Source organism: Rana temporaria, chromosome 1, assembly GCF_905171775.1.
Source record: "Rana temporaria chromosome 1, aRanTem1.1, whole genome shotgun sequence".
In the NCBI taxonomy this organism is placed as follows: domain Eukaryota; kingdom Metazoa; phylum Chordata; class Amphibia; order Anura; family Ranidae; genus Rana; species Rana temporaria.
Window position 1 is genome coordinate 499,350,775 of NC_053489.1, and position 19,328 is coordinate 499,370,102.

A 19,328-nucleotide genomic window follows, 5' to 3' on the forward strand; every position below is an offset into this window, starting at 1 on the left:
TAACCCCTTATCCACAATTGTACTAGACCATCTGCAAAGCTCAAGAGTTTACTGTGAATTTTTTACTGTTAGAACATGTGACACATGGAATAGTCAGAGTATACGCTAATCCTAGCGACCTTGAAAATACCTACTTCGGGAGAACGAAGAAGGTATTGCCAGTTTAAGTGAGATGGGTTGTATAACTGGATTAACTATGATTCCACAATGGGTGGGCCAAGATATGGAACCCTTTCCCTCCGCTTTGCACTCTTAGCTAAAAAAAAATGTGCACCACCTAAAACACAGGGATCCTTTATTGTCCTTACTGGGAGGCCTGTGATCAAACAGCTAGATTCACAAAGCCACTATCGCCTCAAGTCAGTTGAGGGAGCTAAAGGAGACAAAAACAAAACTTGTCAGGGCAGTAGATAAGGTTAAGACAAGGCAAGAAGGAAATGAGGACAGAAGAGAAGACATAGGATGCAGAGAAAACCAGGTTATTTATCTCTGAGAAAACAAATATGAGTGGACCTTTTAAGGGCATGAGAAAGGTGGGATTTATGCTGCAGAATTGTTAAGGTGAAAATAGTGGGGGGAAATTGTCAGGGTTGGAAACACTTCTACTAGTGAAGAGAACAGCCTAGAGTTGGAGAAAACAGAACCGACCTCTCCTGTTAGCCCCAAACTGATTTCCAAAACTGCACACAAATTCAAATCCCTTTTATTCTGGTGGGTGGTTAGAGAGTCTCAGGAAGAGGAACTGGGAGGTTTCTTATCCTTTATAAAGGCTAGGTGGGTCTCCCATAATAGCAGTAAAGCCTCGTACACACAATCAGATTTTCCGTGGACCAAGCCTTAGATCTTTTGGCCGTGAACTTATATTGCATACAAAACGGCAAAGAATTGTTGGCCAACAGATACAAAACGACATGTTTTTTTTTTTCAGATCTTTAGCGTCACCCTTTGGCCAACTTCTGCTATTGTTGTGTTATGGTTAGCATTGCTTCTGAGCATGTGTGTTTGTACTTTGGATTTTTTTCCGACGGACTTGTAGGAGGAGGAGGAGGAGGATGATGATGATCCCAGAAGTAGGATTGGGGCCACTCTGTGCAATAACCACTGCACAGAGCAGGTAAGTAGAACATGTTTGTTATTTTAATAAAAACATTTTTTTTGGACTTTAGTAACACTTTAATAATATTTTCTTTTCAATTCAAATAGACCCAAATGAATACTTTAATTCCCCAATGATTTGTCACCTACTGTTTGCCTGAGATTAAAGTACAAGATACGAAGAAAGAGGATGGATAGCCGCACTCCAATGACCAAACGGTTGTCTTTTATTCAAAAAAACACAGCAAGTACATCACTTCACAAGGTGCGACAAAGGAACAGGTAGATAGCCAACGCGTTTCGCACTGAGCTAGTGCTTAATCATGGCTAAGCCTTTGTTCCTTTGTTTCACCTTGTGAAGTGATGTACTTGCTGTGTTTTTTTTAATAAAAGACAACCGTTTGGTCATTGGAGTGCGGCTATCCATCCTCTTTCTTCGTATCTTATGCATGGTCAGTGCATCGCCAGCACCCACGGTATCCTGAGTCAGTCCATCTCTACATAGTGACCCACCTGGAGCGGTGATCCCTTCTCTGAGATTAAAGTACCCTGAATTTGAAAGTCGCTGTTCAAATCTCCATATGCTTTTCATTATAAAGATGCGTACACTCAACAACTGTGTAATCCACAAACAAGTGCAAAATCAATAACCCTCTCAACGTCCATAAATGTGTGCAAAAGTAACAATCCTCTTAGAGCACAGTGATAATCACATGTGCATGTGTGTTTTATGCATATCTGTATGTCTCGTTTTATTTACCTGAGCTCTCGGCTCTTGACTGGATAGATTGATAGCAGCGCAGCCATTGACTCCCGCTGCTGTCAATCAAATCCAATGATGCAGGCACTGGGACCGAGTCATACATTCGTCGGCTATGGATGCCGAATGAATGACTCAGGAGCACGCCTGTAAGGTAACCCCCCCGGGAGAGCTCTTCTCCTAGTTCTCCTAGGGGGTTACCTGATGAGAGGAGAAGCCGCCAGGGGACCCCAGAAGTCGCGGATCGGGGCCATGTTGTACAAAACAAACTGCACAGTGGAGGAAAGTATGATGTTTGTTATTTAAAAAAAAAAAAAACAAAGCTTTACAACCACTTTAATATCTTAGATTGTAAGCCCCAACGAGTAGGGCCCTCTGATTCCACTTGTACAAAATTGTAATGCAACTCTAATATCTGCCTTTATTTCGTAAAGCGCTGTGCAAACTGTTGGCGCTATGTAAATGCTGTATAATAATTTCCTTGAGGGCTTTCCTCTTCCTTGCTTTACCTAAAGATACCAGCAAAACAGGAAGGCATGGGTTTTTCTCGACCTCCCTCCAACACGGACTGTGTGAGTGACGCTTTGAATGGCTGCACATAGAGTTGCAGTACAGAGTGGTAGTTGGCAGGCTGTGAAGACTCGCACAGGACTCCAAAAGTAGCACTTCGGGCACAAGGAAAGCTGGAATATAGCAGCAGAGCAAGCTGACAATTAAAGAAAGATGCTCAAAAGGAGGAAAAAAATATATTCAAATGCTTAAAATGTTCAAGTTATTTTTATCTGATTTAAGCAAAACATGTTTGAATTTCTGATTATACAAAAAAAAACATGTTTGAATTTAATACCACTTAACATGGAGAACATGAACATGGCGAGGCCTGCATGGTGCCCCAGAACAGATGAGGGCTGCCCTTTCCACTTACAGCTAGAAGAGAGAAGATTAGTTTTAAGCTAGTCAAGACATTTGGAAGTTGTCCTTCAGCATTTTCAGAAATGCTAGTTATGCAAATGTTATGCTGTTTCTCCAAAATTAGTATTCCTGGTAGTTTGCTCCCCCCTTATAAAAAATAATAAGATTATCCGCTTTTAAAAACTGTTTTAAATCCAGTGTAGTGCACGTTAAATCTTTACTGCTGATACAGCCAATTACTGCTAGAGTTTTCCGTATCGAACAGAAAAAGCAATAAGTCTTTTGTAAACTGCTGCCAAGTGTAGCAGAGATATTGTCACTATTCCACATATTAGACTGTAGGTCCATCGAGGTCCAAGGTGTGTGTAGGTCTCACTGACAAATACTGGTCCTAAGGTCCGAGCGGCACTGCCAGCTGCAGTCAACCAGCCCATATATAAACCCTAAAGGGGAAAAAAAGCACATTTTAGAACAGGAATTTGGGTTATGTTCGAACTTTGGCTTATGACTATATGTCAATAGACACCTCAGTAAGAAGGTTTTTGGAAACAGTATGCATTAAACCACAAAAATCTACGACACACAGCAACACTGATCAAGTTACAGCACATAAATGCTGCTACAAAAGCTCTAATGCTGATCAGAACTGTAAGTGAATTGACATGACAAGTTTACAGAGAAAAGAGAAGGGTTTCGTGAAACACATTCAAAGGTCTTTTTTTTTTAAAGTAACTTTATTGAGTACAGAAATAAAATAAAAATTACAGTGGGAAGCGAGAACCCCACTCACATTAAGTCCAAATACAGCAGAAAAAAAAAAAAAAAAAAAGCTAAAAACAGAAAAATGCCTGATCGGTACACTGTCATCAAGCAGAAATGATACATGTTTAACCCCTTGACGTCAACATAACACAAATACGTGGCCCCAATAGACTGAGCTTTTTTTCCTTGTGGGGCCGCATATTTAAACATCCCCTTTGTGCTGGGAATGAGACACACTCCCAGCACATAGACCAAAGGTCTTCAAACTACAGCCCTCCAAGGTGTTCAGGAACTACAATTCCCATCATGCCTTGTCATGTCTGTGAATGTCAAGAGTTTTGCAATGCCTCATGGGATTTGTAGTTCTGCAACAGCTGGAGGGCCATAGTTTGAGGATCCCTGACATAGACTGAAGTCTCAGCTGTGACTAAGCACTGTTGAGAGTGTGAAACGCGTCAGCATGTACCCTGCTGTGGTTTGTACTTTTGTTATTTTATACAATAAAGGCATTTTTATTGGAGCGCGGCTGTCCAGACCTTCCCTTTTAATTGCTATATGCTTAGCCTGCACCTGCTGCTTCCACCCTGAGGAGAATGCCATTTCAACACACCTAACCGGAGCAGCGATTCCTTCCCCGTCTCATTGTGGGCCCCGTACTAGTGATCAGGACCCCCCCCCCCCAATAAAAGATTTCAGTTTGTTTTTCAATTGAGTTGCACAGGTTTTTTAGGTCACATTCAAGGTGGAAAAAGTTCTGAAATTATTTATCTTTGTCTTATTTTTTTTACATCACAGAAATGTGACATTTTAGGAGGGGTGTGTAGACTTGTTATATCCACTGTAGATCAAGGTTTGATTAATGTTTGGGTCAAGGTCAGTGGGGTTTTTTTTGGACAGAATTTTTGTTGCCAATTAGTATCAGTGTTTGTGCGTTTTAGGTAGGCTAGGAAAAAAAAAAAAAAAAAAAAAGGGACAAATTTTCCCAGCAGCGCCTCTGTTCTGTGTTCCGCCTATCACGGACGTCCTCTCGTCTGAGGATGAGAAGGCATCTGTGATAGGAGGAACACAGAACAGAGGCGCTGCTGGGAAGATTTGTGTTCCGCCTAACACAGGACAGTCTGAGGAGAAGGCGCGGCTTTCAAATCATTGACGCTCGCAGCACGGAGACCGTCCCCGGCGTATAAGACGACCCCCGACTTTGGATGCATGTTTTTGCATCCAGAAAGTCGTCTTATACGCCGGAAAATACAGTAATAATAATATTATAATATTTAGACAATGCTAAAATTCTGAATTAATTTATAATTTGGAGTATTTACAGACTTACCTGTGGTTTGGGGCCTATGATTTTTGAGTACAAGGTGTAAGTCATGACATTACAGACCGGATAGCCAAAACCAATCAAAATATTAGATGTAAGATACTGCGCAAGGTGGATTACAGGTGTGTAAAAGCACCAGGACTGAGTTGCAGGACAACCAGTTGGCTCTGAAGTATGATTGCTGGACATCACAAAACTTAAATCCCAGGAGCTTGAGTTATGAATGGTTGTGTTTTCAATGTCTGCAAGAAAAGGCAATAATCATAAATCAGAATATCTGAGACTGCTAATTTATAAGTTTGGCCAACACTTAAATAAAATGTTCAAGTCATTATAGAAAGTCAGGCAGGAATTTTGTTGAATTAAATGTAACTAAATATTTGGTGTTGAGAGAAATCTTAAAGGGACACTAAAGGCAGAATTTTTATTTTTTTATTTTTTTTTTTAAATAACAAACATGTTATACTTACCTCCACTGTGAATCTTAAAGGCCTCGGCGGCTGTCTCGGCTCCTCCTCGCAAAAGCTTTCCACGTTCATGCGAGCTCCCTCGCATGGTGGAAAGCTTTTGCGAGCGCGCTCCTGTGATACAGCGGCGGCCATAGCCACCGACTGTATCACTCGGCCCGCCGCGTCATCCGCTGTGATTGACAGCAGCGCTGCTATCAATCCGGCCAGCCTAGCTAATCAACGGCCAGGCTGGGAACCGAACAGGATGACAAGCACGCGCCCGGGACTTTCGAACGGTGAGGTAAGTAAAACGGGGGGGGGTGCTGTCCAATGTTTTTTTACCTTAATGCATAGGATGCATTAAGATAAAAAAACTTTTACCTTTACAACCCCTTTAAGGCTCTTTCACACGGATGAACCGATCGGGTCCACCGGTCAGTTTTTCAGGTGGACCCGTTTGGACCATCCACTGCTCTCTATGTAGCTGCGGATACAACATGTGTCCGTTGACACCCACCGTCTTTCGATCCGCTAAAAGCAGACAGATGGGGGATCCGTTCCTCATCTGTCTGGCAGATTGGATAGCAATTGGATGGAAACAGACAGGCAGTCCGTTTCCATTCAATAGCCCATAGAGGACAGTGGGCTGTGTCTGTTGCGCAAATGTACAAGCTTAGTGGAGAGATCCCCTGGTGAGCAGGCAGATCGAATGGCAGACTCCGCCAGTGTGAAGGGGGCCTAAAAAAATAATTTATATAAAGCCAACTGCTCTTCCTCAATGTTATTCTGAAGTCTTTGTAGAAATACATTTGGGGGGGGGGGGGTCAATTCTGGAAGCATTGCTTTAGATCTTCCCTCCAAAATGAGATTATTACTAGGTATACTAACCTGCCCACTGTATCTTTGGGTATTGGTTTCCCCAAGGCAACAAGACAAAGAACCCGGCCCAAATAACAGCCAGTCCAGCGACAAGCCAAATACGATCTCCAGTCCTGTAACAGAATGATAAATTCTTGAAATTAAACATTTTTAATGACAGCCATAGATCTGATTCATTTTTCACTTGATTCAGCAGAGAACACAGGAGTGTAACAGGCATACAAAGGAATAAAACAATGCTTACAATAATCTTTACCACCTATGAGTGGAAAACTGGCATTTGTTGAAAAACCTGTAGCCCTTTTCAACAATGTCATCCAGTATGATGAAAATTAAATACTTGAATTTACTGATATTAATTTATGAACAGCAGTCACCTGAACTGATAAAACAGCCTACAGACTGAAGAAACAACTGCAAATCATGAGTTTAACATACAAATTAAAAAAAAAGTAATTATTTAAAATGATTGTATTATTTAAGTCACTTACTTTTTAGAAAGCAATTTAACTGTAATGAATACAAACACTGATTCCACACCAATAGCAGCCAAGATAATTCCATTATAAAACACTGCCTGTGTTCTGCTCCATGCAAACATGTCCATCGTTAGTGGGGTTGCAATTCTGGAAAAACAGAAGTAGCAAGAAAGTCTTAAAGAAAAGGATATACATATATTATGTAAAACACGCAAAGTACTCTGTGTATATTGTATAGTCTAGGTCAGGGGTCCTCAAACTAAGGCCCGCGGGCCGGATCCGGCCCGCCAGTGTGATTTACCTGGCCTGCCCCATTAATATCTGCTACTTTTAATCACACAAGATGAGAAACATGACAGGTCCGGACAAAAGGCTGGTCTTTTGAGTTAAGCAGCGGGGCGGTTTTAGCAATCAAACACCTGCCTTTCACTAGCAAAGCCCCGCTCCTTTGTCCGGATTTGCCATGCTTTGCGTCTTGTGTGATTGAGGTAGCAGAGAGGCGGAGTGCTGGGAGGTTATAGAAGGGGCAGCAGTGTAATATCGATGGGGGGATCTGTGATAGGGTGGGAGATTTGTGATGGGGAGGCCTGTAATGGGGGGCTATGTGAGGAGAGGAGTTTGTGTTGGGCGGGATTTGTGATGGGGGGGAAGTCTGTGATGGGGAGGATCTGATATGGGGGCTTTTTGATGGGGGAAATCTGTGATGGAGAGGAGTCTGTGATGGGGGATCTGTTATGGGGGGTCTATGATGGGGTGGTCTGTTATTGAGGGCTTTGTGATGGAGAGGAGTTTTTGTTGGAGGGCTTCATGATGGGGAGGATCTGTTATGGGTTTTTTTTGATGGAGAGGAGTTTGTGGTGGGGGGTCTGTTATTGGGGGCTTTGCGATATAGAGGAGTTTGTGTTGGGAGGCTTTGTGATGGGGGGCCTAATATGGGGGAATCTGATGGGGGAGGAATCTGTCTTGGGGTGGTTCCGTGATGAGGGGGGTCTGTGTTGTGGAGGGGTTCTGTGATGAGGGGAGTCTGTGAAATACTAATATGTTTATTAAAATTGTTCTTTATTTTAAATATTGTATTGGTTTTTTTTTTTCCTGTTTTTTTTTCAACTATAGTCCGGCCCCCCAACAGTCTGAGGGACCGTGAACTGGCCCCCTGTTTAAAAAGTTTGAGGACCCCTGGTCTAGGTACTGAAATGACAGATAGGATGTCATCTTCCACTCCCCAATTAGAACATTGTCCCCAGTGCCAATTTTCAATTTTGTAAGTTTAGAGAACACCTGTGGAATCTCACTGGATAAAGACTAAAGCATGTCTGGAGACATTTGCTGGTACAAAAAATACCGGCCGACATTCTGCCCGTCTGTCAGAAAACCAGCAGTCAACGACTCCCAAACAGCACTCTCAGCCAATGGCAGAGTGAGCTGATCAGAGTGTTCTGGCAGGGGCGTCCCCCCCCCCCCCCTGTCAGAACACAACAGCTCAGCAGGGGAGATCGCTGGACTAACCTCATAGGATTATTACAGAAGCTCCTGACCGGAGCAGTCAGTTTTTTTTTCGTGCAACACAAACAGTGGTGTGTATCCAGCTTTAGGGAATCATTTATACCGGGGAACTATCTAAACGCTTTCATATCCCACAGGGTTACTCCATACTGTGGCTGCATTTTGCAGCCCATTCATAAAATGCAGTCTGTGGTATGGCGTCTGCAGTGTTCCATGCAGTTCTCGCTACATTGCACAAGACACATGATCCAGACCTACCCTTTACCCTGTTTTTTTACTCAAATTTGTATTGCACTCCCCTTGTTTCAGAGTTCCAAAGCCAGATGAGAGCAATGGACATTAGTACAGTCACTGCTGTTATTTAATAATATGCAGTAGTCTTATTGATTTCAAAGCACTGATATGGCCATGGTAAGGCTACACCACTTACATTAGCAATGGAACTGTAAGACGTCCGTGCATTCTTTCTTTATAGCGATACGTACCTTCAGCGCACCCCCTCAGATTTCCTCCTTCCTGGTAATAAATGCTTGCCCCCCTCCCAGAAAGTTTTGGCCAGGCCTTGGAAAACTATCAGCAAGTCTAGGCCTGAAATAGGTGCAAAGAGAAACTTTAAGGCCGAGTACTCACGAGCAGACATGTCCGATGAAACCGGTCCGCGGACCGTTTTCATCGGACATGTCTGCCCGGGGACTTCTGTTCGATGGCTGTACACACCATCGAACAGAGGTCCGCGCGTAAACAATACGCGGGGCGTGTCCGCGGTGTCGATGACGCGGTGTCGCTGCGACAATGACGCGGCGACGTGGGCGGCCTGCCTTTAAAATGCTTCCACGCATGCGTCGAAGTCATTCGACGCATGCGAGGGATGGCGGGCGGCAGTACATGTACAGTAAGGTCTGTACAGACGACCATACATGTCCGGGCGGACAGGTTTCCAGCGGACTGTTTTAAAGCAAGTCCAGGAAACAGTTGTCCGCTGGAAACCTGTCCGATCCGCCCGAAAATGGTCCGCTCGGGCCTACACACGGCCAAACATGTCTGCTGAAACTGGTCCGCGGACCAGTTTCAGCAGACAGGTTTGGTCGTGAGTACGGGGCCTAAGAAATAGCTTTCAGCTTCAGCCAATTTAGCTGGCTGAAGGAGGCACTGAACAAGGGTATTGATAAGGTGAAGGTACTAGCTGACAGATTTAAGCAATGATGAAACATATCTCCATTTTCCTTGAAGATAAACCCTCATATATATTTTGATGTTTTCCTACCCCTTTCCAAACATAAGAATAGTGGCAGCGAAATGCTTTTCATAGCAACAGGCCTCTGCCCCCTCATATCCGTTTTAGACCATTGGCCGATATGCTTTCTATTCCTTCAGCCACGCTACTTTACCAATGTAGTTCTTTCAGCGAGCAGTGAAGTTATGACCCCAGATGATGTCCTTGGGACGAAACGTGTTGGGAGGACCCCACTGTTGCTACTACTTTGTACAAAGCGCTTGTATATCCATCTAAATGTAAGTGTTCTTGCTACATTACATTTTCAACATTCAACACATAGTTATGCTATGTGGATGTTTTTTTTCTTCCTAATCTGTGGTCTTCCATCCACATCTGGGATTTTTTTGGACCATCATGTGCTGACCATCGGGTAACCAGCTATCTTCGTCTGTGGTATACCCCATTCCTCTGCCGTTTGGTCACTCTTGCTACAGCCATTGGAGACACATATAGGATTGCCCAGGTTCCATCGTAGTTTTACCACACAAAGCTCTGTTTGACCCATCTGAACATAGGTTCTCCTGGGTTCAAACTCTCTGGTAAGCCCTTTACCTATCGGTGGTGGTTTTTCACGTTAATTAATTAAATTAATGAGGTTTCTTCAACTCTAGCACCTTTTTGAAGTTATCACCAGGCTTTGGAATTCACCAATATTATTGCTGGACTATTCTATAGTCAGATTTGTATTTTTACACTATTCGTGTTTTTCACATATGGACATTTATTTATATATTTATGTGGACATTTTCACTTCACCTTTATTGTCAGATTTGTAATTTGAAGTTTTATGCCAACCTAACTTAATTAGCGCTACACTTTTTTGTTTTCAAGTTATTTTCTCGGCCAGGGCATTATGAGTAGTGGATGGATATTCCAGCATGACACTGACCCAAAACACATGGCCAAGGCAACACAAGAGTGGCACATCAAGAAGAAGCACATTAAGGTCCTGGTATGGCCTAGCCAGTCTCCAGACCTTAATCCCATAGAAAATATGTGGAGGGAGCTGAAGGTTTGAGTTACCAAACGTCAGCCTCGGAACAAGAAAGGATCTGCAAAGAGGAGTGGGACAAAATCCCTCCTAAGATGTGTGCAAACCTGGTGGCCAACTACAAGAATCGTCTGAGCTCTGTGATTGCCAACAAGGGTTTTGCCACCAAGTACTATGTCATGTTGTGCGAAGAGGCCAAGTACTTATTTCACTCATTAAAATGCAAATCAATTTATAACTTTTAACTGAATTTTTCTAGATTTCTTTGTTGTTATTCTGTCTCACGGTTAAAATTAACCTACCAATAAAATTATGGACTGGTTATTTCTTTGTCGGTGGGCAAACGTACAGAATCAAGCAGGGGATCAAATATTTTTTTCCCCCCTCACTGTACATGTTAATATGCGCATATACTGTGCAGATAGTCCATCTTTCTAGTTCCAAACTTTTTCTATATATACACTGTGTAGATGTTCACACATGTACTCTCACAGCATTTGTAAACCAACATGCAATTCTATAAAACGGGAAAAACCAAGGACAACATTTAAGCATCCACAGTGGAAAGATCCATGAGATCTTGCCATAGAATAAAGGTGGATCCCAATTTGGCTTTTGCTGTCATCACGCCAAAGTTTCACCCACAAACATATGCATATTACTATTTTTATAAATGCGAATAACATGAAAAAGGCATACTTACGTTTCAAAAATAGCAAATACAAACAAAGTTACAAAGAACAAAACATTTGATGAGACAACTGCCACTCGATCAATGACCTCTTCACTTTCTTCCTGTGAATTCAACTCTGAAAATAAAAACCAAAAACATACAATAAACTCACTCCAGCCTTTAGTTCATCTAGTCTAGTGGAAGAAACTCAACAAGGCCTAGTGAGGCAAAAAAGTGTTTAATTAGTATAAAACATAATATGTGAAAAATACTTCTAAGGCTTCATTTCCATGGGCGTTTTTACAGCCACTTTCTTTAGCCTTTTTTACAGCTTAAAAACGCCTGTCCATGGTATTTATTCTTTTTTTTTGAGCTGGAGCTCAAAAACGCCACGGTAGCGTTTTTGCGTGTTTTTTAACGTCTGGCGTTTTTACAGCTCTACTCTGGAGCTTCAGACCGCACTGGTCCTGTTTTTTTTTTTGAAGCTTAAAAACGGCTCAGCCATCTACAGCTCAAAAACGTCATGGTGGGCATAAGGTCACAACATGGAGAGCTGTTTTTAAGCTGCAAAAAACGCTCAGAAAAGTGGCTGTAAAAACATCCATGGAAATGAAGCCTAAGGCTGCATTCACACCTAAGCGACAAAACGCCCGACGCGGGACGCTTCTGTCGCTAGAGGGGAGAATTCCCATTGCCGTCTATGGAGATGGTTCACATCTCATAGACGCGCAACGCCTGTCGCCTGAAAAAAAGTCCCGGACCCTTTTTTTCACGCGACAGGCGCGTTTTCCCATAGACAGCAATGGGAATACTTTAGAAAAAAAAGAAACATTTGTAATCGCGGCAAATCTGCCGCTACACGCGTACGCGGCTGTCGCTTAGGTGTGAATGCAGCCTTAAGCTTTAGTGATTGTAAAGGCTCTTTTTTTTGTTTTTGTTTATCAAATAACAAACATGTTATACTTACCTCCTCTGTGAAGTTGGATTTGCACAGAGGAGCCTGGATCCTCTTTTTCTCGGGTCCCTCTTGTGCTGTCCTGGCCCCTCCTTCTGGTGGGTGCCCCCTCAGCCAGCAGTTTCCTACAGGGGGCATCCGAGCCGAGTCAGGGCTCCGTGCATCAATTCAGACACGGAGCCCCGCCCCTCTGCCATGATTGGCTGACTGATTTTGATTGAGAGCCGCGGGAGCCAATGGCGCCACTGCCGTGTCTCAGCCAATCAGCAGGAGTGTCTGGGACAGCTAAGACAATCATGGACAATGCTGCAGATGGGGTTTCCGGTAAGTGATTAGGGGTGTTGAGGGGGCTGCCTCACACAGAAGGTTTTTTATCTTAATGTATAAAATGCATTAAGATAAAAAAAAACTTCTGCCTTTACAACTCCTTTAAATAGGAAGTTTATTCTGCTTTCCTTTCTTTGTTCACCAACATGTGGATGAATTTTTAAATAAACCTTTCCATTTTCATTCAATACCTTACTTTAAAACTTACTGATGTTATCAGTAAGTCTCTATGCTTTTCTTCTGTAATGTAGGCAGATCATGGCTGGTAGGAGGGTCAGCAAACCTTCCTGAGAATGTTTACAGCACCCTGCCTCAGTACTCCTATCAAGAGCCTTCAGCCCTTATGCATGCAGCAGGTTGGCTCTTAGGAGGAGGTATGCAAATATCAAAGAGCCCTAATGGGAGGATATCAGTCAAGAGGAATAGGCTGAATTTACTAGCAGACCACCATAGGTAATGTTCATATGTTATGCTTAAATAGGAAGTAAACCCTGATGGGTTTTACTTCCTCTTTTTTTAACTCCAGCAAATTAAAAGCATAATATGCTAGTATACATTGCATACTAGCCCATTATGTGGAACTTACCTGCAAACGAAGCCCGCGTTGTCCCCGCTGGTGGGCGCATCTATCTTCGCCCCTGTTCCTTCTGGGACTACGACTCTGACTGGCTGGAGTTGCATACACATGGGAGCCGTCAGTCACGGCACAGAAAGCCGTTTCTTCACAGCAAATGCGCCAATGACATTGGCGCAAGCGTATATGATAAATATCTCCTAAACAGTGCAGGTTTTTGCAAAGATTTCAAACAAACTTCTTTCACATTGTCATTATGGGGTATTGTTTGTAGAATTTTGAGGAAAATAATGAATTTAATCCATTTTGGAATCGGGCTGTAACATAACAAAATTTGAAAAAAGTGATGCGCCCTAAATATTTTCTGGATGCACTGTAGGTATGTGTGGAAGCTTAAAAGTATATTACCTTCAGGCTCATAGTTTATATTTCCCATGTGCCTTCCCAGGTCATCCACTCTGTGTTCTCTGCAGGGAGAAAATACTGATTAACTGCAACTTTCATAAACCACAGAGCCATAGCAAAAAAAATGTAAAAACTAAACAGGCATAGCCCACGTTATGTACCCTCATGAGTACGGACACCATGGCGTCTATGGACAATCTTGGTCAGCTTGACATGGCACTGCTCCTGGACTTTAAGTGACAGGGACACCAAACTTGGGGAGCACCAAAAGGGGACCCAGGACTAGGGATGAGCTTCGAGTTTGAGAAATCTAAAGTGCTAATTTTAAAGGCTAATATGCAAGTTATTGTCCTAAAAAGTGTTTGGGGACCTGGGTCCTGCCCCAGGGGACATGTATCAATGCAAAAAAAGTTTTAAAAAGGGATGTTTTTTCGGGAGCAGTGAATTTAATAATGCTTAAAGTAAAATAAAAGTGAAATGTTCCTTTAAATTTCATACCGGGGGGGGGGGGGGGGTGTAAAGTTGTGGGCATGAGGCCCTTGTCCCCATGTTGAGGGCATGTGGCCTGGTACGGTTCAGGAATGGGGGCGCTCTCTCATCCCCCCCCTCTTTTCTGCGGCCGGCCAGGTTACATGCTCGGATAAGGGGTCTGGTGTGGATTTTTTGGGGGGAACTCCACTCCATTTTTTTTTTGGGGTGGAGTTCCCCTCGGAGTTCCCCTTAAAATTCACACCAGACCTGAAGGGTCTGGAATGGATATTGGGGGGGAACCCCACGTCATTTTTTATTTTTAAATTGACGACGGGGTTCCCCTTAATATCCATACCAGACCTTAATTTTTTTTATGAATGATTTCTCTCTGAATTGCCGGGAGCCGACAATTCATTATAGCCACAAGTCATTTTTAAATGACTTTTTTTCTTTCAGAAATTACACTTTGTGCAGAGACAGTTCTAAGTACAGGAGACATGCGCTATTTCACATGCATACTTTACACCCCCCTAGGTACAAATTTAAAGGAATATTTCACTTTAAGCATTATTAAATTCACTGCTCCCGAAAAAAAGGTTGTTTTTAAAACTTTTTTTTGCATTGATACATGTCCCCTGGGCAGGACCCGGGTCCCCAAACACTTTTTAGGACAATAACTTGTATATTAGCCTTTAAAATTAGCACTTTAGAACACAGGGTGTTCCGCGGCTTTTCGAATTTGCCGCGAACACCCCAAATTGTTCGTTGTTCGCTGAACAGGCGAACAGGCAATGTTCGAGTCGAACATGAGTTTGACTCGAACTCGAAGCTCATCCCTACTCCTGAACCATAAGTGACACTGTGACAGGGACACCAAACTTGGAGACCCAGGACTATGACATGGTAGATTACCTAGGCAAGCTGGCCTACCCCAAAATATGTTGTAGTCCTGGGTCCCCTCTTGGTGCTCCCAAAGTTTGGTGTCCCTGTCACTTATAGTTCAGGAGCAGTGCCATGTCAAGCTGAAGAAGATTTCCTTTACTTTCTGTTCTAAAGATTCAACAGTAAGTGAGCAGATATTCAAAAATGAGGGACATCATCTCTTGTCAGATGGTTGTCCGGGAACATGTGTACCCATTCGACGATTTCCCCCCTATTCCTGTTTTGGTGACAACTCATAATTTTGGATTTACTCTCGCTTTCATTTGCGGCGGCATTGGTGATCAGTATAATTAGAGAGAGTGACTTTTCCTAAGAGTGAAATCCAGCAATATGATAAACCTGATGGTTCTAACCATGGGAGCTCAAGCTGTGGCGGAACTACAAGTCCCATGAGTCATTACAAGGCTGATAATTACAAGCATGACTCCCAAAGGCAGAGTCACAATGGGACTTGTAGTTCCACAACAGCTGGAGAGCCACAGGTTGAGCACTAATATAACCCCTCGGATCATTTACATTTCCATACCAAAGTAGATATTTAAAAATAAAAAAAACGTAACGCAGTAGCAGAAAACAAAGTTAATACCTGAATATAATAAAGATCAGAATGATGTTCACAATGCCAAGGAACGCCCCCATGAGCGATGGGGTGGTGTACATGTTCAGCTGGAGATCAATAGCAGCGAAGGTTACACCCTGTTCTCCAATCAGAGTAAAGGCAGCCTGGAATGCTAGAGAAGAGAAAAGTTTATTTATCCAAAATGAAAGGCCTGTGCACAATCCCATGTCACCTCCAATAACCTACCTACCAGGGCCCAAGATAAATCCTAGAGCTTGGAATGCACTTATGTTTGCCATTGCACCCGTCCTTTCAGAAATGGAAGTTGCACCAGCAACATACGATCTAACAACAGCAACGTTGCCTAGGATTTAAGAAAAATGTAAGATGATAATGATCTGATGGCTTTAAAAAATGGGAGTAATAACAGATGAAATCAAGAACCTAGTTCTGTTCCCTGAGTACAGGGCTTGACAAATTTGCCTTGAATCTAGGAGCCAGCTAAAAAAAAGTTAGTGGCCAGTTTATTTTTTTTATTTATTTTTTAACAACAACATGTATGTTCCTGAAGGTGAACCTATCCTTTAACCCTTTCACAGCCAGGGCCGTTTTTATGTCTTTTGCACGCGTTTAAATCATCATACTAGTGAGTGAGTGAGAAACTTGTATAGCGCAACACCTGCAAACTGAATCGCCTCTGGTACCCATTCCCATACCCATTCCCTGAGTAAACTTTTTTTCCCTCAGAAGAGATGGGTCTTGATCTTTCTTCTGAAGGCCAAATAGTTCACCTCTAATCAGATGCCTGTTGGTAGAGTGTTCCATAGTCTGGGTCCTTGGACTGCAAATCTTCGTTCTCCTTTGGACTTGTATCTGGCTTTGGGTATCTGGAGTAGATTTTGGTTGGTGGATCGCAGAACACGATTGGGGTTGTGAGCTTTTAGTTTTTCGCATAGATATTGGGGGGCATTTCCACGAATACACTTATGTGTCAGACAAAGTGCCTTGAAAGTGATTCTGTCTTTTACTGGCAACCAATGAAGGGCTCTCAGTGAAGGTGAGATTGAATCCCATGTTTTTTTCGAGCGTCGAGCGGCCGTATTTTGAACAAGTGATTTGGTATTTAGGGAGTCCGAGGTAGAGGGCATTTGCATAGTCAAGTCTGGAGTTGATAATTGTTCCCACCACGACTGCTATGTCTTCTTTAGGGATAAAGGGGGTGAGTCTGCGTAGCAGGCGCAGCAGATGGTGCGATCCGCTGACTACTGACCCCATTTGTGCATCCATTGTCATGTAGGTGTCGAGAATGAATCCTACACTTTTGACTTTGGTGCTGGGGGTGATGGATTGACCCAGAATGGGCGGGGGCGTCCATGTTGTTGTCCATGTAGGCCTGAAGATTACATAAAACTCCCAAACATTAAATATTTTCTGAAAGCAGACACCCTAGAGCAGTGATGGTGAACCTTGGCACCCCAGATGTTTTGGAACTACATTTCCCATGATGCTCCACTACACTGCAGAGTGTATAAGAATCATGGGAAATATAGTTCCAAAACATCTGGGGTGTCAAGGTTCGCTATCACTGCCCTAGAGAGTTTATGTCACGCGATATTACCGCAAAGGTCTAGGAAACACAACATTTCAGTAAAAAAAAAAAACACATTAAAAAGATCATTTCAAGGGGCACTAAAATGCAATAAATTACAATTGTTTTCTTTGTAAAATATACACCGAGTAAATAGATGCCCAACATGTCAAACCAAAAATTTGCGTGCGCCTGTAAAATGGTGACAAACATCAGTATCCTATATTTTCCGTAGGCGACTCTTTTTAAAGCCCCTAAATAGGTCATCAGTTTAGCGTTAGAATTATTGCTCTCATTCCCACCACATGCGATTATGTTTGTACGTGCGGATATGTGGGGGTTGGGTGCCTCAATATTTTTTTTGAGAAGGGTGGATTTATTTTTACTTAACTTTTTTTTCCCCCATCGCATAAGGAACAAAAAGTCCCCTATGTGATGTTTTTTTTGGTGACACTTTAATGAGATTAAATTTCTCCCATGTGCTCCACTTAATGTAATGCAATACACATCGCACTGCATTACATTCTTTCCCGGCCTTGCTGGCCGGGGAAACTGTCAACGGGGACCTGGAAGGACCATCACTTTTGGGTCAGCAACAAGAAGGGGAGGTGTGTCCGCTCTCCTCCCTCCCCTCCCTGCTATGCCGTTCCTCGGCCCGCAGGTGGGCAAATGGAGCCTGGGATACATAGTGGAGGGGGAGGCATTTTTGTCGCCTGGGGTTTGTCGAACCCTGCCCAAGTATGTTCAACAGACTAACCTCTATAACAGGGCTCTCCAAACAAAGGGCCAGTTAACTGTCCTTCAGGCTTTTTTTTGGGGGGGGGGGGGGGGGCAGACTGTGGCCAGTGGGATTAGTGGAAGTAAACAGTGCCTCCTCATTGGTTTTAGAGGGAGAAATAGTGCCCCATTGTTGGTATCAGCAGGAGAAATGGTGCTCTATTGTCAGTATTTATGTCGGTGGATGAAATGGTGCCTCAAGGGCCGTATACAGGCAAGCAAGGCGCCACATCCAGCCCGCAGGCCATTGCTCTATAAAACAAGGTTTTATTATTTCTGTAGCAACACACCTGATCCGAAGCCAACCAGGGCACGGGCGGCAAGCATGTAATACTTGTTGTGACTGGCAGGAACATGTACATAGGCATAAAGACAGCTGGCTGCCACCAGTATGGAGATGGAGACAACTAGAGGCTCTCTTCGTGGCCTATGATTAGACCACAAACCAAACAAGGGTGAGGCAATCATCTGACCCAAACTGTATGAAGCGATCACCCAGCCAAGGAAACTTGCATCAGCACTTGAGTCAATCTGAGAAAAATGAACAGTGAACATGGATTATATTGAGTTTTTTATTCAGCAAGAAAAATCTAAGTTCACTCCGAATGTATATAATCTCACTAAACTTCATGCCCCTTAATAGTATACATATAAACTAGAAACAAATCTATTAGTAATAATCATTTACAACACTGATCACCTTTTCAAACTGTTTATCAGCATGTCTTACAGGCTTCTAATCATAAAAAAAAGTAATGGAAGGTATGTGCAGCAATCAGCTATGGATGAATGGCAGCTGGAGTGTGATTGGTTACTATGGGCAATACAGAAATGTTTTCTTCGGTCATCCCTTCTAAAGTAGTGCTATGGAAAAGTGCACACAAAGCTAGAAGAAATGACAATATTACCTACATGGAGGCTTGAGAATACCATAAAACCGTCATACTGAGCCAAACTTTGATCATAAATGAAGGCAAAACCGTCAGGCTTTTAGGGCCAGATTCAGCAAAAACTGCGGCGGCGTAACGTATCGTCTTTACGTTACACCGCCGCAAGTTTTCAGCGCAAGTGCCTGATTCACCAAGCACTTGCGTGTAAACTTTCGGCAGCGTAGCGTAAAGCCGTCCGGCGCAAGCCCGCCTAATTCAAATGGGGCGTGTACCATTTAAATTAGGCTCGTTCCCGCGCCGAACGTTCTGCGCATGCTCCGTTTGGAAATGTTTGTGAATGGCGACGTGCGTAACGTACTTACGCCGAAAAAAAAAAAATTTAATTTGACGCGGGAACGACGGCCATACTTTAACATGGCTGGTGTAAAGTTAAGCCTTGAAAAAGCAGGCTTAACTTTGCGTCAGGAAAAAACGACTTGCGACGACGAAACGCACGCGCGTACCTTCGTGGATCGCCGTAAAAGCTAATTTGCATACCCGACGCTGGAAAACGACGCAAACTCCACCCAGCGTCGGCCGAAGTATTGCAGACTAAGATCCGAAGGCGTACGAAGCCGCAAGCCTGTCGGATCTTAGCCAAATGCCGTCGTGTCTTGTTTGTGAATCACAAATTAAGATATGACGCGGCAAATTTGAAAATACGTCGGAGTATCAGTAGATACTCCGGCGTATTTCTTCTG

The 19,328-nt window shown here is 43.2% G+C and overlaps 1 protein-coding gene across 1 annotated transcript in view; it reads right to left on the reverse strand.

Annotated features, from left to right (window-relative positions):
• Positions 1-2,582: 2,582 nt before the first annotated feature.
• Positions 2,583-19,328, reverse strand: part of MFSD8 (major facilitator superfamily domain containing 8) — a 31,992-nt gene continuing 15,246 nt past the window's right edge. Inside the window, exons 5-13 of the mRNA XM_040330737.1 lie at positions 17,989-18,229; positions 15,584-15,697; positions 15,361-15,505; positions 13,365-13,423; positions 11,131-11,236; positions 6,670-6,804; positions 6,188-6,291; positions 4,857-5,092; positions 2,583-3,210 (exon numbers count right to left, since the gene is read on the reverse strand). Of these exons, the coding sequence (XP_040186671.1) occupies positions 3,010-3,210; positions 4,857-5,092; positions 6,188-6,291; positions 6,670-6,804; positions 11,131-11,236; positions 13,365-13,423; positions 15,361-15,505; positions 15,584-15,697; positions 17,989-18,229 (1,341 nt within the window). The 3' untranslated portion in view covers positions 2,583-3,009. The remainder of the gene's footprint in view (positions 3,211-4,856; positions 5,093-6,187; positions 6,292-6,669; positions 6,805-11,130; positions 11,237-13,364; positions 13,424-15,360; positions 15,506-15,583; positions 15,698-17,988; positions 18,230-19,328) is intronic.